The sequence below is a fragment of the Spermophilus citellus genome (genome assembly GCF_964194105.1).
Source record: "Spermophilus citellus genome assembly, chromosome: 1".
NCBI lineage: Eukaryota > Metazoa > Chordata > Mammalia > Rodentia > Sciuridae > Spermophilus > Spermophilus citellus.
Genome location: NC_138182.1, coordinates 189536911 through 189562565, shown reverse-complemented (window position 1 = coordinate 189562565; position 25655 = coordinate 189536911). Strand labels below are relative to the sequence as shown.

The 25655-nt window shown below is 38.4% G+C and overlaps 2 protein-coding genes across 2 annotated transcripts; both read left to right on the top strand.

Moving 5' to 3' along the window:
* Positions 1-2464: 2464 nt before the first annotated feature.
* Positions 2465-12482, top strand: LOC308654359 (uncharacterized protein; the record flags this gene model as incomplete). The annotated part of the gene is made up of 2 exons (XM_081303634.1): positions 2465-5510; positions 9998-12482. The coding sequence occupies exons 1-2, from the start codon at positions 3118-3120 to the stop codon at positions 12480-12482; spliced, it is 4878 nt and encodes a 1625-aa protein (XP_081159760.1). The 5' UTR covers positions 2465-3117.
* Positions 12483-21197: 8715 nt separating this feature from the next.
* LOC308650718 (protocadherin beta-18-like) lies at positions 21198-23712 on the top strand. Its single transcript, XM_081296966.1, has one exon. It carries the CDS (start codon positions 21351-21353, stop codon positions 23700-23702), a length of 2352 nt encoding a protein of 783 aa, XP_081153092.1. The 5' UTR covers positions 21198-21350; the 3' UTR covers positions 23703-23712.
* The last annotated feature ends 1943 nt before the right edge of the window (positions 23713-25655 follow it).

The following is a 25655-nucleotide window of genomic DNA, read 5'->3' as shown; positions in this document are numbered from 1 at the left end:
TTTTCAAAGGCATTATCATCTCTCTTTCTCTCTTTAACTTTTTTTGGGGGAAGGGTTTAAGCCAGAGTGCTTTACCACTGAGTATATCCTTAGCTCTTTTTAAAAAATTTGTGGCAGGATCTCACTAAATTGCTAAGGGGCTCCTTAACTTACTAAGGCTGGCCTTGATCTGTGATCTCCCTGTCTCAGCCTTCTGAGTCACTGGGATTACAGGTGTGCACCATCACACCCACTTTCTTATGTTCTATTACATGGGTTTTCTCATTCCCTTTTTGTAGAGGTGGTAGTGGTTTGGGCCTTTCTATTTCATGCTATAATAGGCTTCTCCTCAAATGTCTTGTGTTACTTAGCTATCCTCTTATATTTAAGAAGGATACTATTTTAAAATGCCAGCAATCAATACTTTGTGAGTGAATAAATCCTGTTGATGGCAGAGCATCAATCTAATATAACTATAAAAGGACAGGGCTGTTACCCTGGAAGACCACAAATATCAGTATGTTTAAGTATTTGGGCTTTTCATATTCTTGAGTTAGAATTCTAGAATATCCACTGTGTGGGAGTGGGAGTTATATTCCTTATGTCCTACAACCTCAGAGCATTGCCTGGGAAGGTAATATAAGTATCACCTTTCAAAATGAAAAGTTTTCTTACTTTTTCCTTACACTTGCTTTTAATCCTGCCTATATCTCCAAGACTAGAAAAAGTCTCATTTAATTTCTCCATAGAATAAACTAGCCCTGAGATACTTTCCTGTCTCTGTAGGATGGTGAGAGGAACAGAGAATTCAACATTCCTATATATGTACTTTAATAACTTTTATAGCTGCTAAGTCTTTATGCACCTGATTCCTCTAAATCTTTACATGGGATTGTGTGGGACAATCTCACTATTTTTGTCTTTTCAATGCAGGAAAATTAGCCATTTCTTGGAACTTGTGAGTTACTCTGCTCTTCTGATTTCTGTCCTAAAAAATGTATATTCACTTGTGTATTTTTAGCCTTTTTAAGTTGATTTTTAAGTTTTTGTCATCTTTGTAGATTTTTTAAAAATATTTATTTTTTAGTTTTAGTTGGACACAATATCTTTATTTCAGTTGTTCATTGTTGTATGTGGTGCTGAGAATCCAATGCTGGACCTTGCACGTGGGAGGCAAGCACTCTACCTCTGAGCCACAATACCAGCCCAGTAGATATTTTCAAAGGAAGGAGGATAGCTGCATAATCAATCTACCTACTTTTTAATTTGTAAACTTTTTTATTATTAAAAATTTATCTATTTTTCCAACCATGCATAAAGCTTACATATTATAGAACAACATTTGAATTTAATTTTTAAAATTATATTGTGTTTAGGGATTTTGTTTATCCATTCTTAGTATAATTTTGAGATTTCCTATAGTTGATACCATTAATGAACTTCTAGCATCTATTCCAAACTATCACCTTCATTATGTAGCAACCATGCACTTTGGCTAGGACTAAAACTACCTCAAGTTTAGAGGTGATTCCCGACAGAGTTAAACAAAGTAAGTACAAGCATAGGTCTTCAAATTCCAGAACTAAAAGCTCTATCTGTAATGTTGTCAATACCTCTTGAAACAATGACTTCTTCAGTAGCAGAAACATGTACTTGATCTAATCAGAGTAAAGGTTAAGTTTTTGTTTTATTTGGGAAAGAGACTCTCTCCCACTTTCTCTGCCTGGGATGAAAAAGAAAGTAGTTAGCCATAGTTGTTGTGGGAATGAGTCTTGGGAACCTAAAGGAAGTCAGTTTTAGAAGACTGCTTTAAATGAAACTAACATGTTTGCATTTGTGTAACTATTAATTTTTTGTAAGATATGAGAAAGTGTTGCCGCAGTCTCGGCTGGGCACAGAATCACGAGCCACCACACAGCTTTGTAGATTCAAACAGCAATTCTTTATTCCCGAACTCACACCGGCCTCCACACACGTTCTCTCGCAATCCCAGTTCTCCTGCCACCCAATTCACCTACTCCACGAGGCTTATTTCCCCAAAATGCTCTCTGAATCTCACGAGAGTTCAACAGGAGCTTAGGCAGCAGGAACGCCCTAATTCCAGCAGCAATAATCCTCAACATCGAACTTCCCTAAAATCCAAGGTCTTAAACTGGGAACGCCTTAAACTTGTCTTAAACCGGGAACGCCCTAAACCCAAGGACTGGGATACTTCCTCAAACTGCAGGATACACCCTAATCCTGGATCCACCCTCGTCCTTGGGCAGGGTCACCTAACATGCAATGTCAACAGCGAAATTAACATGGGGTACGCTGGCAAGGAAATTTCCTACTTGGTAATGGCCCTCAGCAAAGTGTAACTAAATTGTGGGTTTTATCATATGTTCTATCCCAACATTTTATTTAATTTTCTACCAGTTCACAATTCGTTCTATTAAAGAAATCTACAGAAATACTCTCTTGTACTATAGCAACTATATAAATTTATGCCATTTCATTTAATCCAATTTTATACTCCCTGAGAAGACTTAAATTACCATTGGATACTGTCTCTTTCCTTTAGTACCTTAGGCAGACCAAATAGTGATGGAATTTTGTTCAGCTTGACAGTGAGTTATATTACCCTCCTTGTTTCAGAAAGATTACAAACTTTTGGGGATCAGGAATCACATCTTCTATTTCTGTTTTTCCAAACACTGAGCACATTGTGTGAAGAGTGGGAAACCTGATAAATATTTTAAAACAGATGATAACATAATCAGAAATTATAAATCATGTAAAACAATTGTGAAAGAATATATTTGTAATCAAACAACAAATAGACATTTCTTTCCATGGGACATTCATGTGAATTTAATTTAGGTAGCTTTCAAACTGTGAAAATCTGTGGAGACGCATGGTGGCGCTGCAGGATAATATCCGCACAGGAAAAAAATATATTCCACTGGATGACATTGTGGACGCTTAATCAGTGCACAGGGAGAACAGGGAAGACAGAACAAGCCAACAAGGGGCAACCTAGAAGCCATTCAACCGGATTACAATATTCTTCCAAAGTGGACAAATCCAGAAACACGTTTCCCAGAACGGCAAAGTGGAGCTGAATCAATTCTGCAGGAAGCCTTCTGGCAAAGAACTATGGAGAATGGAGGAGAAGATACTTTGCAGACAAGGCAAGTCCTACTTCTCTTTGTTTTGTTGGGAATATCTCAGGCGCACTCTGAGCCTGGGAGCTTTTCCGTGGCAGAGGAAATGCAAAGTGGAAGCTTTGTAGGCAATTTGGCAAAAGACCTAGGACTAGAGGTGGATGAGCTGTCCTCCCGGGGAGCTCAGGTTGTCTCTAATGATAACAAACAGTCTTTGCAACTGGACATAAATACCGGGGATTTGCTTTTAAGCCAAATGTTAGACCGGGAGGAGCTCTGTGGCTCCACCGAGCCCTGTGTGCTGCATTTTCAGGTATTAATGAAAAACCCTTTGCAGTTTTTACGGATTGAGCTTCAAGTAAGAGATGTAAATGACCACTCTCCAATCTTCTTGGAAAAAGAAATGCTCCTAGAAATCCCAGAGCATAGTCCTGTTGGTGCTGTGTTCTTACTAGAAAGTGCAAATGATTTAGATGTAGGAATGAATACTGTACAAAGCTACACAATAAGCCCCAACTCTCATTTCCACATTAAAATGAGAGTTAATCCAGACAACAGGAAGTACCCAGAGTTGGTTCTGGACAAGGCGCTGGATTATGAAGAGCAGCAGGAACTCAGTTTGATTCTCACTGCTCTGGATGGTGGGACCCCACCCAGGTCTGGGACTGCCTTAGTTCGGGTGGTGGTTGTAGACATTAATGACAACTGCCCTGAGTTTCAGCAACCATTTTATGAGGTGAAGATTCCAGAGAATAGCATCCTTGGTTCACTGGTTATCACTGTCACGGCTTGGGATTTAGATTCCGGAACAAATGGGGAAATATCATATACCTTTTCTCATGCCTCAGAAGATATTCAAAAGACATTTAAAATTAACCGAAAGTCTGGAGAAATTAGTTTAACAGCATTTTTGGATTTTGAAACAATTGAATCATACTCAGTAATCATTCAAGCCACAGATGGGGGAGGACTTTTTGGAAAGTCTACAGTCAGAATACAAGTAATGGATGTGAATGACAATGTTCCTGAAATTGCTGTGTCATCAATTACCAGTCCAATCCCAGAAAATTCCCCTGAGATTGCAGTCATGGTTTTCAGTATTCGAGATAGAGACTCTGGAGAAAATGGAAGAACGATTTGTTCTATTCCAGAAGACCTCCCATTCCTACTGAAATCTTCATTTGAGAATTACTACACCCTAGAAACGGAGAAAACCCTAGACAGGGAAAGCAGAGCCCAGTATAATATCACCATCACGGTCACTGATTTTGGGACACCCAGGCTGAAAACCGAGCACAGCATAATAATCCTCGTCTCCGATGTCAACGACAATGCCCCTGCCTTCACACAAGTGTCCTACACCCTGTTGGTCCGCGAGAACAACCAGCCAGCCATGCACATAGGCAGTGTCAGCGCCACAGACAGAGACTCAGGCACCAATGCCCAGATCACTTACTCGCTGCTGCGAAACCAGGACCCGCATCTGCCCCTCGCCTCGCTGGTCTCCATCAACGCAGACAATGGGCAGCTGTTCGCGCTGAGGGCGCTGGACTTCGAGGCCCTTCAGGCATTCGAGTTCCATGTGGGCGCCACAGACCAAGGCTCTCCCGCGCTCAGCAGCCAGGCGCTGGTGCGCGTCGTGGTGCTGGACGACAATGACAACCCGCCCTTCGTGCTGTACCCAATGCAGAACACCTCTGCGCCCTGCACAGAGCTGGTACCCAGGGCGGCAGAGCAGGGCTACCTGGTCACCAAGGTGGTGGCGGTGGATGGAGACTCGGGCCAGAACGCCTGGCTGTCATACCAGCTGCTCAAGGCCACGGAGCCAGGGCTGTTTGGCGTGTGGGCGCACAATGGCGAGGTGCGCACCGCCAGGCTGCTGAGCGAGCGCGACGCGGCCAGGCACAGGCTGGTGGTGCTGGTCAAGGACAATGGCGAGCCTCCGCTGTCTGCCAGTGTCACACTGCACGTGCTGCTGGTGGATGGCTTCTCCCAGCCCTACCTGCCGCTCCCGGAAGTAGCGCCCGAGCGCGCGCAGGGGGACTCGCTCACTGTCTACTTGGTCATCGCCTTGGCCTCTGTGTCGTCGCTATTCCTCTTCTCTGTGCTGGTGTTCGTGGTGGCGAAGCTGTGCAGGAGGCGCAGGGCGGCGCCGCTGGGTGTGTATTCGGTACCTGAGGGCCACTTTCCTGGCCACCTGGTGGATGTCAGCGGCACTGGCACTCTGTCCCAGAGTTACCAGTATGAGGTGTGTCTTAGGGGAAGTACTGGAACAAATGAGTTCAAATTTCTAAAGCCAATTATCCCCAACCCTTCACCCGAGTGTTCTGGGAAAGAAACAGAGGAAACTCGTCCTTTCAACAGTAGCTTTGGGTTCAATATTCAGTGATCATAATTGATTTGATATTTCATATGCATTTTACTTTGTGGCACATGTGAATGTTTATTTCCCTCAATTTGCATGCACTTTAAATTGTAGTAATGTTCTTTTTTATTGTTTTTCATCCTTGCTTTTATGCAAATGTTTACGTAGTCATAATTGGATTTATTCTCTAACCCAGGAGGTCTTAATTTTTAAATCTCTTTACATTTAAAAAAAAAAGTCACTTTTTGCCCATATCCTTCTCTCCAGTTAAAGTTTCACACACACTTATGTTTATGGTAAAATGAATCAGGTCACTTTGGAAGTAGTTCAAAAATTTCTTCATTAGACTCTTCTTTTTGTAGTTTTCTTGTGGTTTAATAATAGTTACTAGTCACAAATACCATGTTTCTTAAATTAAAACATTTTAGTTAACATTTTAAAATCTTTATTACTATTAAAAACACTTTGAAAATCATGTAGTATGAAAGAAAATTTTAGTCTAAAAATCTAGTTATAAGCGGCCAGAAGAGATTGAGATAGGGGTATAGCTAGCTCAGTGGTAAAGCCCTGGGTTTGATTCCCCAAATTTTTTAAAGAAAAAACAAAATCAAATAAGTAGGAGGAAGAGGAAAAGAAGGAAGAAGGCTTATTCATCCTGGAAAAGGACTGTGAAGGTACATTGATATTGTGGCCACTCATATAATCTTCATATATGAAGCTATAATTTTCCAGATGTCTCACTAATGTTACAAAACTAGGATTCAACCCAGTTGAATTCAGGAACCTGAGAATTTGCAGAGTATAAAGTGAGTTTCTGTGCTAATGTGTATTTTTCCCCTGTGGTCTCCTTAAGTTTAATGTACATATACTGAGTACTTATTTTCAATTTCTTCCCCACCAATAGTAAAATTAGGTTGCATGTGTCATCAACATTGATATATTACAAATAAATGTTTTATAAACAATTCTTAGTCTTTCTGTTCCGTTGTTTTAAGCTTTCAGTGTGGTCATGAAATTGGCTTACTAAGGGGTAGCAATCCAGAGTTTGATAAGCACTTTTCTTAGAGATATAAAAGTGTGATACAGGGCTGGGGATGTAGCTCAGAGCTTGGCTAGGATGTATGGGGCCCTGAATTCCATTCCCAGCACTTCAAAAAAAAGTGTGATACATATGGAGCATTGAGAATTATTGAAAGATAACCCTTTGGGTTTAAATTTATTTTATTTATTTATTTTTGGTACAAGGGATTGAACCCAGAGATACTTAACCATTGAACCACACCCCCAACTCTTTTTTATTTATTTTTTTTATTTTTAGATAGGGTCTCACCAAGTTGTTTAGGGCCTCAACAAATTGCTGAGGCTAGACTTAAACTAGTGATCCTTCTACCTCAGCCTCCCAAATTGCTGGTTGGGTTTTAATTTTAAAGTAGAAATTCAAAGCGTTGTAAGAGGAAGTTTTGTCTTATGTTTATTTAGGGACCAACTAACCATTCTTGCCTTTAATGATCTGACTAAAAAAGAATAAAGGGGGAAAAGCCCCTATGTTTGGGTTTCCCAAGAATTCCAAAGGCTGTGGAGGAATGAAAACATAGATTAGCAAAATGTGTGATCAAAGAGAATAAAAAGAGTCTGTGAAGATGTGTTTGTGTGTGAGAGAGCAAGCAATCACCCTCCTCTGGTTTTAAATTCCTTTTCTATCCAGCCAATTCCCCCGTTTACCATTTCTTTTCACTCTCATGCCTATATCCTTCATTCTGTTATTAAATTTCCCCTCACAAAAATCACTTGATGAAACTTCACACTAGATGAATATAATTGCCTCCTTTCCCCCCTCTTACACCTGGGCTGCTGCACTCTATAAGATAAAAATTGTCATACCATTGCCACTATAAATTTATCATATCCAAGTCTAATTGGGCTTTTGAGACCGATAAATCCTTTTACAATTTTGCTAATCAACTTTCTCTTAAAATCTACTTACTTTAGACTTTGCCTAATACCTTAAAGAAAAATAAACTCCATCAGATGGAAATTATTATTTCCTGTCCCCAAGTCTACACCTTTGACAACATCTGTACCAACACCATTGTCCTACTGAGTTCCCTCCCACCTAAATACAATCTCTTCCTATATTCACCTTCTAGGGGCCTCATATGGACTTGATCTTCTGTATCTTAATTTTCTCCCTCTCTACTGAATGTTACACATCATCATTTTAAATTCATTCATTTTCTGGTCTTAAACTATTAAGTTAAATTTTCTAGTTTACCAAGCTTTTTTTTCCACCCATAGCCTTTTATTCCCTTAAAGTTTTATCTACCCTCATTTTTGATTCCTCATTTCTCATACTTTTCAACCAAGGGCAGCCTTACCTTGCACTGCAACCACTTTACTGAAAATGCTATTGTAAATGTTACCACAGATTTATTTTAAGGGATGTGATTATGCAATAGCTTATAAAACTTATATGTCTCTTTCATGTGACATTTCCAATGTACATGATTAGATATATATGACAGCTTTGCTCCTAATAGTCCTTGTGGAATCAAGTTTATTTCAAAGTAATTGTTCCAACATTCCCTTTGGACTGTCACTACCATATATGTGTTCTATAGCTAGCTTGGAGGGAAGAGGCACATCCAGATCTGGAAGTGAAAAGAAATTATGCTCACAATCCATATGTGAGAGAGTTCACTTGGCTATACCTAAATACAAGGGATGCTGGGACAGGTATCTAGTGGTCATGTGTACATTTCTATTACTACAGAAGAAATGAAGTACAGATTTTAGCAGAAATCCACAGTGATCACCGTCTTAAATCCAATAGGCAGTTTTAATACTTGCCTTTCTCTTGGTTTTTCCAAAGCATTTGCTACTGCTTACTCTTCCTCATTTTCTTGCTTTCATTTTCACGATTTGAACTCTGGGCCCTCCATGTCAATTAAGATACTTCTTTTCTTCTCTCCTCTAAATTAAGGGATTTCTCAGAGTGCTGAGTAAAGCTCTTTTTTTCTTACTTGACAATTTTAACACTTGACATTTGTCACTTTGCTTGATTATCCTAGAACTCTCCATATACAGTCATCCAGGTAACTGTGGGAGAATGGTTTTTTAATTCTATGAATATCAAAATCCACAAATACTGAAGTTTTATATAAAATAGAGCAGTATTTGCATATAACCTATTCATATCCCTTTGTATAATTTAAATCATTGTTAGATTATTTATAATAATACAATATAAATGCTGTATAAATAGTTATTATACTATATTGTTTAGGGAATAATTCTGGGGTAGAAATCTGTACACAAATGAAATATTTGGTTTAGATTTTAATTATTTTGTGTTATTTTATTTTTGGATGCTGAAATTCAACCCTGGATTGCACTGTGCATTTAAAGCACATGTCTTTCCACTGAGTTGAACCCCAATCCAATACTTTAATTAATTTAACAGACACTTAACCAGCACATATGATTAATCTGTAAATGTTAACTCTTTATATCCCTATGACAATCCTAGGGCACTAATAAATACTATTAGTGACCTGTTTTACACATAAGAAAACAGAAAGTTGGCCCATGTTTGCATAGAGTGAGTGGCACAAGCAGAATTCTAATGCTGACACTATGGTCCTATGCAGTTCCCATGGTACATAAATACATATCCCTTCTAGGTATTTCTATATTATAATTAACCTGCATCATTGTAACACATTTTAATTACTGCCAGTTTTTAGCCTTTGAGCTCCATAGAAACAAAAGTTATCTTATTTGTACATGATCTTACATGTTAAATGTAAAAGTTCAGAATCTTATACTTCCATGCCTTGGGCATGTAATAAATTTTGTGTGATCTTTTTCCTGATATATATGAAAAAACTAATATGCTACTAACTATAATTGACTGAACTTAGCAAATAGTGACAAGAATTGCACACAGTGTATATTTGTAACTATTTAAGATGTTACTTGAATAAAAATATTATTTCTTCAGTTCAGGACATTTTAAGAGATTCATGTATCAAGCGTTCAAAGCAGTGATAATTTAGTGCAGAATATGAATCTTGTTTGGCTTATGATTCAAACCAAAAACAAAAGACATTTTGGTGAGAACTGGGGGAAATCAGAGTCCAAGTATAAATTATATCAAAGAATTACTGCTAAATATTTTTATTGTGATAGTGATGTTGTAATAATATTTTAAAAGGCCTTTTCTGTTATAGATACTTAATGAAGTATTCGGAAGGAAAAATATGTGATATATGGGATTGGTTTTTGAATACTCCAGATGTATTCACAAATTTCTTTTTCAAAGAGGAAATTTTCTCAATGAAAAAAATTCTAGAGACACATGGTGGCGCTACAGGATAAGATGAAAACGATACACAGCTAGCACTGTGGGCTCCATTATTTAGGAGACAGAGACCATCAAACTCACTCAGAGGTATTGAAGCAGCTTCACTTACAGAACTGCTGGAAGGCTATATATTTTCCAGGGGTAATCCTATCGAAATATCAGTGCTTTGGCTTCCAAAATTAGGACTGAACTTAATATTATTCCACACAAAAAAAGGTTGCCTGAAGGAACCATGGGGATCAGAGGGGCATGCGCTCTACGGAAAAGGCAAGTCCTGGTTTTCTTTGTTTTGCTGGGGTTGTCGTGGGCAGATACTGAATCCACACGCTATTTTGTGGCAGAGGAAACAGAAACTGGCTCTTTTGTGACTAATTTGGCAAGAGACCTAGGGTTAGAGGTAGAGGAGATGTCCTCACGGGAGGCTCGGGTAGTGTCTGATGATAATGAAAAGCATTTGTACCTTGATTTGAGGACTGGAGATTTACTCTTAAATAAGAAACTGGATAGAGAAGAGCTGTGTGGCTCTACTGAGCCCTGTGTGCTGCATTTTCAAGTGGTATTAGAAAACCCCTTAGAGTTTTTTCGGGCTGAACTGCATGTCAGAGATATAAATGATCACTCCCCTACATTTCTGGACAATGAAATACTGATTAAAATATCAGAAAGTGCTACTATTGGATCCACATTCTTAATAGAAAGTGCTCAGGATTTGGATGTAGGAAGCAACAGTCTCCAAAACTACACAATTAGCCCAAATTCTCATTTCTACATTAAAATTCAAGACAATGAAGATGGAAAGATATATCCAGAACTGGTGCTAGATAGAGCATTAGACCATGAGGAGGCACCTGAGCTTACATTGACACTCACAGCACTGGATGGTGGATCTCCACCCAGGTCTGGGACAACTTTGGTTCTCATCAAAGTTTTGGACATCAATGATAATGCCCCTGAGTTTGTCCAAAGTCTCTATGAAGTGCAGGTCCAGGAGGATACACCCATTGGCTCCTGGATTATCACCATCTCTGCTAAGGATTTAGATACAGGAAATTATGGGAAAATATGGTACACATTTTTCCATGCCTCAGAAGATATTCGTAAAACCTTTGAAATCAACTCAATATCTGGGGAAGTTAATTTGAGATCACAACTGGATTTTGAAATAATACAGTCCTATTCTATAAATATTCAGGCAACAGATGGTGGAGGTCTCTCTGAAAAATGCACGCTTCTAGTTAAAGTATTAGATATAAATGACAACCCACCAGAAATAACCATTTCATCAATTACAAAGACAATACCAGAGAATGCATCAGAGACCCTCGTGGCTCTTTTTAGTGTCCGAGATCAAGACTCTGGGGACAATGGAAGGATCCTTTGCTCTATTCAAGATGACCTCCCTTTTATCTTGAAACCCACCTTCAAAAACTTTTTCACTCTAGTTTCTGAAAAAGCACTGGACAGAGAGAGCAGAGCCAAGTACAACATCACCATCACGGTCACAGACTTGGGGACACCAAGGCTGAAAACTGAGTACAGCATAACCGTCCTCATCTCCGACGTCAATGACAATGCTCCGGCCTTCACACAAGTGTCCTACACCCTGATGGTCCGCGAGAACAACCAGCCAGCCCTGCAAATAGGCAGTGTCAGCGCCACAGACAGAGACTCAGGCACCAACGCCCAGATCACCTACTCGCTGTTGCCAACCCAGGACCCGCACCTGCCCCTCGCCTCGCTGGTCTCAATCAACGCAGACAATGGGCAGCTGTTCGCGCTGAGGGCGCTGGACTTCGAGGTCCTGCAGGCGTTTGAGTTCCGCGTGGGCGCCACAGACCAAGGCTCTCCCGCGCTCAGCAGCCAGGCGCTGGTGCGAGTGGTGGTGCTGGACGACAATGACAACTCGCCCTTTGTGCTGTACCCAATGCAGAACGCCTCTGCGCCCTGCACCGAGCTGGTACCCAGGGCGGCAGAGCAGGGCTACCTGGTCACCAAGGTGGTGGCAGTAGACAGAGACTCAGGCCAGAACGCCTGGCTGTCATACCAGCTGCTCAAGGCCACCGAGCCAGGGCTGTTTGGCTTGTGGGCGCACAATGGCGAGGTGCGCACCGCCAGGCTGCTGAGCGAGCGCGACGCGGCCAGGCACAGGCTGGTGGTGCTGGTCAAGGACAATGGCGAGCCTCCGCTGTCTGCCAGCGTCACGCTGCACGTGCTGCTGGTGGATGGCTTCTCCCAGCCCTACCTGCCGCTCCCGGAAGTGGCGCCTGAGCGCGCGCAGGGGGACTCGCTCACTGTCTACTTGGTCATCGCCTTGGCCTCTGTGTCATCGCTCTTCCTCTTCTCTGTGCTGGTGTTCGTGGCGGTGAGGCTGTGCAGGAGGCACAGGGCGGCGCCACTGGGTGTGCATTCGGTGCCTGAGGGCCATTTTCCTGGCCACCTGGTGGATGTCAGTGGCACCGGGACACTGTCTCAAAGCTACCAGTATGAAGTGTGTCTGATGGGAAGTAATGGGATAAGTGAGTTCAGTTTCCTGAAGCCAAATATCCCCAATCCTGAAGTACATGATATTGGCAGGAATGTGGGAGAAAAAGAGAACTTTGCGAATAGCTTTGGATTCAATGGTCAATAAAAAAAAAGATCATTTAGAAATTTTAATATTTTGTTGTAGTAAGCAAACTTTAGATACTTTTATTTCTGCAAATATTTTAATTCCTAATTTGTAATAGATTTTAGGTTGCACTCTATTTGCATGCATTATTATTTATCATGCTCTCCTGAAGGTTACTTTAAAAAACTTTTTAGTCTCTATAATGATATTAGAATATAGTCTGCTCTTTGTAAAATATATGTGATTTCAATCTTGATACTGGGAATTGATCTCAGGGTCACTCAACCACTGAGCAACATCCCCAGCCCTATTTTGTATTTTATTTAGAAACACAATCTCATTGAGTTGCTTAGTGCCTTGTTTTTGCTAAGGCTGGCTTTGAACTTGTGATCCTCCTGCCTCAGCCTCTCAAGCCACTGGGATTACAAGCACATGCCACAATTCGGTTTTAATGAAGTTACTTTTAATTTGTTGTCATGGTGTATACTAAGCAATAAAACACTCTTAATCATTTGGAGATGTAAACTAAAATATTGATAGCAAATGTCATGGGACTGGGAATGTACCTAAGTGGCATAGTGCATATGTTCCTGAGGCCTGGCGCTTGATTCCCAGCTCCCACCCCCTGACAAAAAGGTAAATGTCACAATATGTGTAAATTGTTTCTGCACACCTTCAAGATACTAATAAAGCAAAAAACTAAAAAATGTTGAATATGAGTTGAAGGTATATTGAGTTAATTCTACTGGTCTCTAAAATTTTCATCATAAATGGTAAAAAGATGTCTCTCTCTCCAAACTCAGTACTAGAGAACTTTTAAAAGATATATTGTTTGTCAAGAACCCATTTTAGGCTTGGCTTCATGTTGTACAATTGTAATCTCAGCGACTACAGAGGCTGAGGCAGGAAGATCACAATTTCAAGGGCAGCTTCTACAATTTAGGGAAACCCTGTCTCATAAGAATTGGGGGTATAGGTCAATGATATAGTGCCCCAGGTTCAACTCCCAGTACCATGGGAGATTAATTTTAGGTGAAGTGATCACATTAAATATTAATGATGTTTTAAGTAATTTTTCCTTTTTATTGTTGATGATGCTTTTGTGGAAGAGTATCTTAAAATATTCTTAACTTTCATATTGCTACCTTGTTTAAATACACCAAGTTTACTAGCTTAATATTGTGTTATTTTGTCATTACTAAAACATAAAATAGTTTGAAGTCTCACCCTGAATAAAATAATCTTAATCAGAATAATACAAGACAAAACTTCTGAAGAAATCAGAATGAAGATTTAAACTGTTAAAGATTACCTGGGTTTTCTTTCCTAATCATTATTAAGAATAAATATAGAGGTTGGGCACATATCTTAGTGGTAGAGTGTTTGCATAGCAGGTGAGAGGCCCTGGGTTCAATTCCCAGCATGAAAAACAATAAAAAAGTAAATATCACTAAGGCTGTGTGGCCTTTTCAGGTATCCACAAGAAGCAATAGATCTGTATTTATGATTTATAGATGCCTCATTGTTTTTACAAATTATAATGTCTCAAACCTGTAAGTGGGCAGCTCAATGAAGGATTATAGGTAGAAATGTTGATAACTAGAAAGTAGCATACATATAGTGCTAGTGTGCATATACATTTCTGTAACTGTGTTCATAAAATGAAATATCATGAATTAAATGATATAGTAAAATGGAATTTCACTTGCCATTGTGAAATAGGTGAAAGCTATGATTTCCTTAAGAATCTCATTCTCCCTCTGCTTCATGAAATTTCAATTGATTTTTAGTGTTTTTACAGGAATATATATTAGCTGTATAGATGTATGAAAGTTGTATGAATTTCATTTAATTTGGTATTTAAACAATAAAATTCTGAAAATGATTGGGCCCTCCTAATCCCTCAGAGTCATAAGAATTAAAACTATGCTATGAAAGCCACCTAGTAAGTCCAATAATAAACGCTGATGAAAGGAAGAAGCATTGAGGGGTTGGAGATATGACTCAGGGGCAAAGTGCTTGCTTAGCACTAAAAGAATGGAAGAAGCCAGTATGGTGTCACTGGCCTGGTATCCCAGTGACTCAGAAGTCAGAAGCAGGAGAACCTAAATTTAGAGACCTGTCTTAGCAATTTAGAGAAGCCCTAAGCAACTTAGCAAGACCCTGTCTCAAAATAAAAAGTAAAAATCATTGGGGAAAGAAGGAGAATTTAAGGAATGGAATAAGAAGTTAGGAAAAAGTGAAATGAAAAGAGAAGTAAGAGCAGTGTATCCTTACCCCCACCAATATCCAATTAAAAATGAATTTTAAAACCCAGGTATTAGTCTAACAAAGAAGAAAAACAGACTTTAATTTAAAAATGAATGGTATAAATGAAATAATTATCTGAATATTTGAAATGACAACAACCTGATAAGGATATCTGTTCTCCAAAAATGTTTATAAATTCAATGCAATTCTTTTAAAAATCCACGAAAAATAAGTAAGGATAAATTGTTCCTAATATTGATGTGGAAAAAGTGCATTCTTCTTGCATTAAGAACAAAGAATGTTTAAAAAGAAAATAGAAGAATGCCTTACTTTGTAGCTATTAGGATATGTGGAAAATATAAAATAAATAAATACATTTGAATGATTCAGGAACAGACTCAGAGATTACTAGATAGAATAAGATCCTTCTATATAAAAAATCTTGGTCATACTAGGGGAGGTGTCAAAATCACAAAGAGGGGGTGAGAAAATAGTTATTACTTAGCAAGTGTTCTTGGGAAAACTGGATCATTATATAAAGAAACAAAATTCCTATCTCTTGTCATATGCAAATAAACTCCATATATATCCAAGAAGTGAATTTGAAATATTTTAATAGGAAAACTGAAATAAATAGAAGTAAAATATCTTCATAACCTTATAATTGGTTTAGATTTTTTACAAAGCTTTAAAGTAAAAACAATAAAAATGCAAATTAATTAATATTACCATCTCAAAACTAAAGGATAGCACAAGCAAGCAGATGACAGGGAGGAGATATTTGCAATATTTCAACTGCGAAGGATTAATACTTAGGTTATTCAAATAAATCAGCAAAGTGCCAAAACTCAGAAGAGCCAATAGGATGTTTGAAAATCAGCAAAGTGCCAAAACTCAGAAGAGCCAATAGGATGTTTTAAAGAGGACAAGTGGGAGAGGAAATTTGAAAAGGAGGAAAATAAAATCAGAAAGTACTTGAAGTAATGCTTAACCTTGTTAATTCTTGAAACATGCATTAATGTAAGACATTGATTTAAATCTATTGTCAAGATGAAAATTTAATGAGAAAGTATGTATTAATCAGAAATTACATGTAAAGACTACTTACAGAACTTCCTATTACATTTAGTGAAATTTAGCATGTACATTCCCTGATTCTACAATTCTACTTTGGGAAATATAAGCCAGAAAACTATTTTTCAGCTTTACAATATGATATATATGAGTGTGCTCATCTTTTAGAAGCAAAGAATAGGAATCCATCCATATATGTATCCATCAGAAAAGCAATCCATAAATAAAATGTGGAACATGATTCTGAAGGATCATTATGCAGTAATCAAAAACAGTGAGTTAAATGTACATAGAAGTATATAGACAAATCCCAGATGTTTTTAAAGAAAAAAAAAAGAATGGTGGGGGAATATACATTGTTGGTGAGACTGCAGGTTAATACTACTATTTTGGAAAGTAATATGTACATATTGATGTTTATAGCAGCACAGTTCACAATAGCCAATCCTAGGTGTCCCTTAATAGATGATTGGATAAAGAATATGTGTGTATGTACACAACAGATGCATTTTAATTAGCCATAAAGAAGAATACAAGTATGTCATTTGTTGGCAAATGGATAGAACTCTATTACGTCATGATAATAGAAATAAGCCAGACTCAAAAGGTCAAAGGTCAAATGCTTTCTTTTATATGTGGAATCTAGGAAAAAATAGGAATTAAAAGTGGGGGGTTCTTTTGAAAAATAGAACAGAGAACAGTGAAGTAGAGGAAGGATAACAATGAGGAAAGGGGAGGAATAGCAGAATGAAATTAACCGAAGTATGTCATGTGCAGGTATGAATATATCACAATGAATTCCACTTTTATGTGTAACTATAATACACCAGTTAAAAATATAGAAAAGGACTGGGAATAGGACAATGATACAAATATATCCATATTGTATTCAATATCTTATATTGATAGATATTTACAAGTATAGAGAAGCGCATATTGGAAGAAGAGAAGAAAATGGATATAGGAAAGAATATATAAGGGATAATAAAGAGATATATATAGATATAGATATATAGATATATATATGAATGAATCATGTGGGGATAAGATACATGTATTTGAGGGAAGCAGGCTCAGAGAGAAATGGAAACTAATAACAATGTAAATAATAGAATTTGTTTCTCCCAAGAGATAGTTTAACTTGATTGCATCCTTATACAGTGGATTTTGTATTGATCAGTTGAGGTTGATTAAAAGTATGTATTATTTCTCTAGGCCTTCAAAAAAATCAATTGCTCATAAAGCTAAAAGTTTACTTGTAATTTTGAAATATAGTAATATCCCTGAGACTTTACCTTTTTGATATAAGGATGGAATAACTTATGTAGGTCAATGTTTTCACTGAAAACAATTAGCTATTAAGACACTAATATATTATCAAATGAATGTTAATGTTAAACCCCCAGAGAGACAAAAGAGTACAAAAATTACTTTTTCCCTGGGAACATTTGGAATCCTGGAAAATTTAAAACCCCATTCCCATGGTTTATATGAGAAGGAAAATCAAAGCCTAACAAAGTGAGAAGTTTATAAAAGACACTCCCATTAATAAGCATGGATCCCTAATAGCTATACCTAGAAGGTCAGAGTAAGCTGGAAGTGGGTGAGCCTTTGTGTGAAATTTTGCCTTGAACTTTGTTTTGAGCCTTAAACTTGATTTGAGACCATCAACAAGTAGTGCTCTAAGGTCTTGATAGACTCAAATACAGATCTTCTGTGAAAGAAGATTTATTCATCTTAAGCTTCAAGTTTCTAATCTTCTTAACTTGAACATAGTTAAAGACAACTACAAAAACAAGAAACAAGACACCATGAGTGAGAGCCATCAGGTAAAAAAAGAACACAGACATAAACTTATAAGCACTTTAAATATTATAATTATCAAATAGTCTATAATACTTGGCCATTTTAATTGAAATGAAAGTTAAATTTGAAGATGTGCAGAGATCAAGTAATTCTAAAACATGACAGATTTGAACAGAATCAAATAGAACTGAAAAATACCAATCAAAATTTAAAATGGAATAAAATATTTAAAAGTTAGATATAACAAAATAATTAGTGATGTGAAAGATAGGTGACACTATAATCCATCCAACACGCATCTTAGAAAGTAAATAAAATGAAAAGAGACTAGAAATGTAGGACAGAATAAAAAGGTTTAACATATATTTAACCAGACCCCAGAGTTAGCGATGAGAAAGATTGTATCAGAACCAATATTTGAAGAAATAATGACTGGGAAATTTCCAGAATCGATGAAAACATCAATAAACAAACCAAGACACTTAAATAAACCTAACAGGATAAATTAAAAAGCTATCCATGCCTAGAAATATTATAGTAAAATTTCAGAAATCTTTCTTTAAAGACCCATAAAAAAGGACATTTATCACTCAAACCAATGACAGACTGATGTCTATGCTCTAACAGTAGCAATGGAAATTAAAATGTGCTGAAATTAGTAAACTTTACTACCTAAACTGACTTTGTGTGTAAGACATCAATAATGAAATCAAATCAACTTGACACAGTTGAGTTTTAAATTTGTCAAGACCATAGAAATTAGACAAATGAAAATTAGAACTACACTGAGATTTCATCACACTCCAGTCAGAATGGCAGTTATCAAGAATACAAGCAACAATACATGTTAGGGAGGATGTGAGGGAAAAGTTCTGCTGATACATTGCTGGAGGGAAGGCAAATTGCTGCAACCACTATGGAAAGCAGTATGGAGATTCCTCAGAAAACTTGGAATGGAAGCACCATTTGACCCAGTTACCTCACTCCTTGGTATATACCCAAAGGACTTTAAATCAGCATACTATAGGGACACAGCCACATCAATGTGTATAGCAGCTCAATTCATAATAGCTAAGCTATGCAGACAACCTAGGTACCCTTCAACAGAAGAATAAAGAAATTGTATACAAACACAATGGAATATTACTCAGCCATAAAGAAGAATGAAATTATGGCATTTGCTGGCAAATGTTTGGAACTTATTTCACTTAACACACTAAGTGAAATAAGCCAAATCCCCCAGAAAACCAAAGGCCAAATGTTCTGATAGATAGATACTAACACACAATAAGCAGGGAAGGAAGAATAGAAGTTCATTGGATTAGACAAAGGGGAATGAAGGTAAAGGATGGGGGATGGGAATAGGAAAGACAGTAGAATGGACATAACTTTCCTATGTTGATATATGAATACATGACCAGTGAAACTCCATATCATGTACAACTATAAGCCTGGAATCCTATTTAAAATAAGTTATACTCCATATATGTATGATATGTCAAAATATACTCTACTGTCATGTATATCTAAAAAGATTATTTTTTAAAAGACCATAGGAAAGAAGCATTATAAAGACATTTTATCTCTCAAATATAACGTCTTTCAATTTTCCTCTTTGCCCATCCCTTGCCATAATTCTGAATTGAAGAGCTGCCTTTTTTTTTTAGTACCTGGGATTGAACTTAGCACTTCTCAAGCACGCTAGGCAAGTGTTCTACCACTGAGCTATGCTCAGTCTGAGCTGCATAATTTATGAAACCAAAATTTGTAATTTATTGCCCTTCTTGAAGGACCTCCTCAGTCACCATTTATAACAATAAGTCCCAAATTTGTCTCGAACCTCCAACCTCTTTCCTTAACTTCGTTTATATGATGGAAAATCATTTAAATAACTATTGATTCTCTATGGACACCTCAAAGTCAACAGATTTCAAATTAAAATTTTCCTTTCTTCAAACTAAAATTATCTTGTCCACCTCAATATGCCTATTCCCCTTCTCTTTCTGTGTTTACTATTTCAGATAAATAACACTAACAACCACTCAGTTCTATAAGCTTGAAAACAAAGTATATTTATTTTACTCCTTCCTATCTCACTTTTTGTACATGTAATCTAACACCACATCTCCCATTATTTCATCATTCTAATACAATTGCAGTGTTACATTTCTAGTTGAGACCAAAGTCGCCTCTTACCTATATTATTGCAACAATTCTAATCAGTCTTTATTCTTTTGATCAGTCTCAATCTCTTTCTAATTTTCTGTCAACTCTGAAACAAGATGAACTTTTTAAAAAATTAACCTATGATTATGTCACTTTTCTGTTTGGAACCCTTTAAAAATCTTGCATTTACACTTAGTGTTATCTCCAAATGCTTTAACATGCTTTACAGACTCTTATCTTTCTAATATAAATTCTTGCCATTTTTTCATCTTGCTCTATGCCTCAGTTATATTGATCTTATCTCCTTCCAAAACACCTTTCTCATTTTGGATTTGCATACTCATGTTTTTAGTTTGACTGGAAATTTTTATCCCAAACCAAATTTTTGTTTGTATTACTACTACTCAGTTTTCATGTATCAATTTAGAATATACTCCTCCAAAAAAAATCTTTTCAGTACTTCTAAATTTTGGTTAGGGCCTCCTGATCTATCCTCTTAGAGTAGCATGAACTTTTCTTATCTGGCAGGCATTGTGCTCTATTTTAAATATATAATAATTTTTCTGTCTATTTCATAGCAGAAACTGTGTCTGGTTACCATTCTATTCCTAACACTTATAGTTATGCCTAGCACAAAGTATATGCTCAATAATTATCTGCTGAATAAATTATGAATAGATAAATAAAGTATTTAGAATTGTTTCTCTGGAAATGCTGGGTCTACAAAATGATGTTTTACAACTAAACTGGGGTCTTGATTTTTTTTTCAAATTTTAATGTTGCCATGATGTGGATGTAGATTATCTTACTTTATTTACTGTTGAGCATTTGATTTTCTACCTTGCCAGGTTAAGTCTTCAATGGTGTATCCCCAAGTAAATGGTACCATTTACCTGCCCTAAAATTCCCACCCTACCCCCAAACAACTACTCACATATGCTAGGTTCACTTTCAAGTGCATAGCATCTTTCTTACTGTCTTTCTGGAGTATTTGCTAATAACTAGAGAAAACCTCTAAATTCCTATTTCCAGTTTTCCTGATAACCTCTTACTTGCTAAGTCAATTGCATGCAAGGGTCCTCTTAACTATCTTTATTGTCTTCACAAAGAGATCATAACTTAAATTTGACTAAGGACCACATCTTAAATAGGATTTTATATCTACCACTGTTCCAGCAAATTATGGTTTTATTGTGTAAATGACTCAATGATAACAGGATCATATGGCATAAAGAACACAACTCTGATAGGAAAATATAATTTAAATTAAGAAACACATAGATAATATTTCATCTCGAACTTATTTGACTTTGTCTAAAACCTGAAAATCTGCAGAGTCACATGGTGGCGCTGCAGGATAAGATGCAGAAATTTTCGTAGGAGCAGATGCTCTGGTTTCCCTTAACTAGTGAAACAGAGTGCTGGAGAAAACAGGAGAAAGGCAGCTTTTCAAAGTAAGACAAGGCAACAACATCCTCTAGACAGGATTGCAAATCTATAGATTGTCTAAAGTCCAGGATATAGGAGCAACTCCCAGAGCTGCTAGAGATTGAGTTGAAACGTTTCCACAGAAAGGAGTTCAACTAAGAAGCCATGGATCTGCGAGAGAGAATTGCTCAGCAGATAAGGCAAGTGCTGCTTTCCTTTGTTTTGCTGGGAGGGTCTTTGGTGTGTTCTGAGACCTGGAGATATTCTGTGGCAGAGGAAATGGAGATTGGCTCCTTCATAGCCAACGTAATAAAAGATATGGATTCCAGTGTGGAAGATCTGGCTGCACGGAGGGCCAGAGTCATCTTTGATGACTATAAACCTTACTTGAGGTTGGAACAGCAGACTGGAAACTTGGTCTTAAATGAGCAACTGGACCGGGAGGCACTTTGTGATATCACTGAGCCCTGTATATTGCATTTCCAGGTGTTATTTGAAAATCCTTTGCAATTTTTTCGGGCTGAGCTTTTGATCAAAGACATAAATGATCACACTCCCATGTTCCTAGATGAACACATACTTCTAAAAATATCTGAAGGTACTACACCAGGAACTTCATTTCAAATGGATAGTGCTCAGGACTTAGATGTAGGAAGGAATGGTGTTCAAACCTATACAGTAAGCGCCAATCCTTACTTCCACCTTAACATACAAGAGAGTGTTGAGGGCAGAAAATACCCAGAGCTGGTAATTGACCAATCTCTGGATCGGGAAAAGGAGCCTGAAATTATTTTAACTTTAACAGCCTTAGATGGAGGATCCCCACCAAGGTCTGGGACTTCACTGATTCAAGTTGTTGTCCTTGATATCAATGATAATGCCCCAGAGTTTGAGAGACCAGTCTATGAGGTGCAGGTCCCAGAGAACAGCCCTGTGGGCTCCTTGATAATCACAGTGTCTGCTACAGATTTAGATGCAGGAATAAATGGAGAACTATCTTATTCATTTTCTCATATCGATAGAGATGTGCGGAAAACATTTGAAATCCACCCAATTTCTGGTAACATCCATTTGAAAACAATTCTTGATTTTGAGATTATTCAATCTTATACAATAAATATTCAGGCTATTGATGGTGGGGGTCTTTCTGGAAAGTCAGTCATTATAGTTCAGGTTGTAGACGTGAATGACAACCCACCAGAAATAGCCATGACATCTCTTACTGGCCTCATACCAGAAAACTCTTCACCAGAGATGGTGGTCGCTGTTTTCAGTATCCGGGACAAAGACTCTGGGGACAATGGGAGGATGATTTGCTCAATTCAAGACAACCTCCCCTTTCTCTTGAAGCCTACTTTCAAGAATTTCTACACTCTGGTAACAGAGCACCCCCTGGACAGAGAGATAAGAATGGAATATAATCTCACCATCACGATCACGGATTTAGGAACACCCAGATTGAAAACCACACACAACATAACAGTAGTGGTCTCCGACATCAACGACAACGCCCCTGCCTTCTCCCAAACGTCCTATACTCTGTTGGTGAGAGAAAACAACAGCCCTGCCTTGCAAATAGGCAGTGTCAGTGCCACAGACAGAGACTCAGGCACCAACGCCCAGATCACCTACTCGCTGCTGCCAAACCAGGACCCGCACCTGCCCCTTGCCTCGCTGGTCTCCATCAACGCAGACAATGGGCAGCTGTTCGCGCTGAGGGCGCTGGACTTCGAGGCCCTGCAGGCGTTCGAGTTCCACGTAGGTGCCAGAGACCAAGGCTCGCCCGCGCTCAGCAGCCAGGCGCTGGTGCGAGTGGTGGTGCTGGACGACAATGACAACTCGCCCTTCGTGCTGTACCCGATGCAGAACACCTCTGCGCCCTGCACAGAGCTGGTACCCAGGGCGGCAGAGCAGGGCTACCTGGTCACCAAGGTGGTGGCGGTGGATGGAGACTCGGGCCAGAACGCCTGGCTGTCATACCAGCTGCTCAAGGCCACCGAGCCAGGGCTGTTTGGCGTGTGGGCGCACAATGGCGAGGTGCGCACCGCCAGGCTGCTGAGCGAGCGCGACGCGCCCAGGCACAGGCTGGTGGTGCTGGTCAAGGACAATGGTGAGCCTCCGCTGTCTGCCAGCGTCACGCTGCACGTGCTGCTGGTGGATGGCTTCTCCCAGCCCTACCTGCCGCTCCCGGAAGTGGCGCCCGAGCGCGCGCAAGGGGACTCGCTCACTGTCTACTTGGTCATCGCCTTGGCCTCTGTGTCATCGCTCTTCCTCTTCTCTGTGCTGGTGTTCGTGGCGGAGAGGCTGTGCAGGAGGCGCAGGGCGGCGCCACTGGGTGTGTATTCGGTGCCTGAGGGCCACTTTCCTGGATACCTGATGGATGTCAGCAGCACTGGGACCCTGTCTCAGAGCTACCAGTATGAGGTTTGTCTAAAGGAAGGTTCAGGGACTAGCGACTTCAAGTTTCTGCAGTCTATTAATCACAACCATCAAGGGACTGTGAATGACACGGAGTAAAATTCTAGCTTTGCAAATTGTTTTGGATAATTAGTGACTGTTGGTTTTCAGATCATTCAGGATAAAGGTTAATTTCTTTCTAAGTATAATAGATCTCCCTTATATTTTGGGTTCATATAAAATTTTCTAATGTTTTTCATTGATTTTTCTAGTTAATAAGAAATTTTTCTCTAATGTAGTCTCATTATTTCCTTCTCTTATCATTTTTACTTGATGGTGACAATAAAATGTCAACTTTACTCATTACTGAAAAGTTGCTGATATCTCTTCTATCAACTTTTTTTTAAGTATTAGTTATTGAACCCATGGGTGCTTTAACATTGAGGGACATCCCCAGCATCTTTTTATTTTTTATTTTGTGACCAGATTTTCCTAATTTGCTTATGGCCTTGCTAAATTGCTGAGGCTGGCCTGGAACATGTGATCTTCCTGCCTCAGCCTCTGGAGCTGCTGGGCATGAGCCACTGTGCTCAGCTTATTTATCAGCATTTCAACATCAAATAGTACTGATTTGAATATGATGCCAGCCCCATTCTATTTCATTGTTGTCTAGTAACTTTTTTTCTAAATTTGGTGATTTGAAGACAAGCATAATATAATGAATTTTTAGTATTTCCTGTTTAATCTGATAATATGCTTTCCTGTGTAGCATATTTAAATGGAGAAATATCTGTAAAAATGCATGGTTTTATTTTATAGTAGGATTACATGAGAAACACCATAATTTCTCCCCAACTTAAAGTCTTTCCTATTCTTTATATCAACTTTCAGTATATAATTATCAGATTTTCTCAAGCATTGCAAGTGATATTATGTTTGGCTAAATATGTGAAAGAAATACAGAAACTCAATCCTCTGAGAGACAAGAAGGAAGGTGCCACAGTCTGGCTGGGCACAAATCACGAGCCACTAAAGCAGGAACAAACTTTATTTCTGAACTCCACCAGCACACTGCATACACGCTCCCCGGGAATTTTCCCCAATGCCACTGGGCTCATCCAGGAACCAGCAACCGGAAATATCCCTCCTCCAGCACTTCCCCAACCAATGGGAACTCTCTGGGAATCCCAGAGAGCTCAATTGGAACTCAACGGGAACTCCTCGAGAACTCGCTGGCATCACCTCTCAACCACTACTTCTGGCAAAAATGCCATGCATCATCGCGACTCGGCTGTGGCCCTCAACAGGAAGGAGATATCCAAAAAATAACTTTGGTGTAGATTTTCCTGTTGTAGATGCTTCATTTCCTTCCAATAAGTTTTGTCTCCTGGGATTATTAAAAATAAATTTTCTGGGCTGGGAATATAGCTCAGTTGGTAGAGTGTTTGCTTTGCATGCATGAGGTCCTGGGTTCAATCCCCTGCTTCACAAAATAAAATAACTTTCTTCTAAGATAGCTAAGTGATGCTTTTTTCTTGTTTAACAGCATGTTTAGATATTCTTGCATATACTGGTGAAGTAGAGCTTACTATTAATTTGAGATTTTATTATGACTTTTAAAAAATATTTATCTTTTAGTTATAGATGGACACAATATCTTTATTTTAGTTTTATGTGTGCTGAGAATTGAGCCCAGTGCCTTACGTATTGTAGGCAAGTGCTCTACCTCTGAGCCACAGCCCCAACCCTTTATTATGGCTTTTTCTATTAATATCATTTGCCATCAAAAGGGTTGTACACTATTACTAGTTGGAAGAGTCATGTACAAGTTTTGCTAAAATATATAATTTGAGACGAATTGAAGGATATTTCCAATGTACTTCTCAATTATTTAATAGAAATTCTTAGAAAATTCTGATATATAAGATAGAGCTTTTGAATATCATTAGTATCATAATAGTGTTTGTGTGAAATGCTGTTGACAATGTAAAATGTGTATCTAAAAGAGATGTATACCTTATTTGTAAGATATTCATAACCTTATTGTTATATTATTTCTTTTTGCAATGTATC

Coding starts and splice junctions, on each gene's coding strand:
- LOC308650718 (XM_081296966.1), top strand. CDS start 21,351: ATGGATCTGCGAGAGAGAATTGCTCAGCAGATAAGGCAAGTGCTGCTT.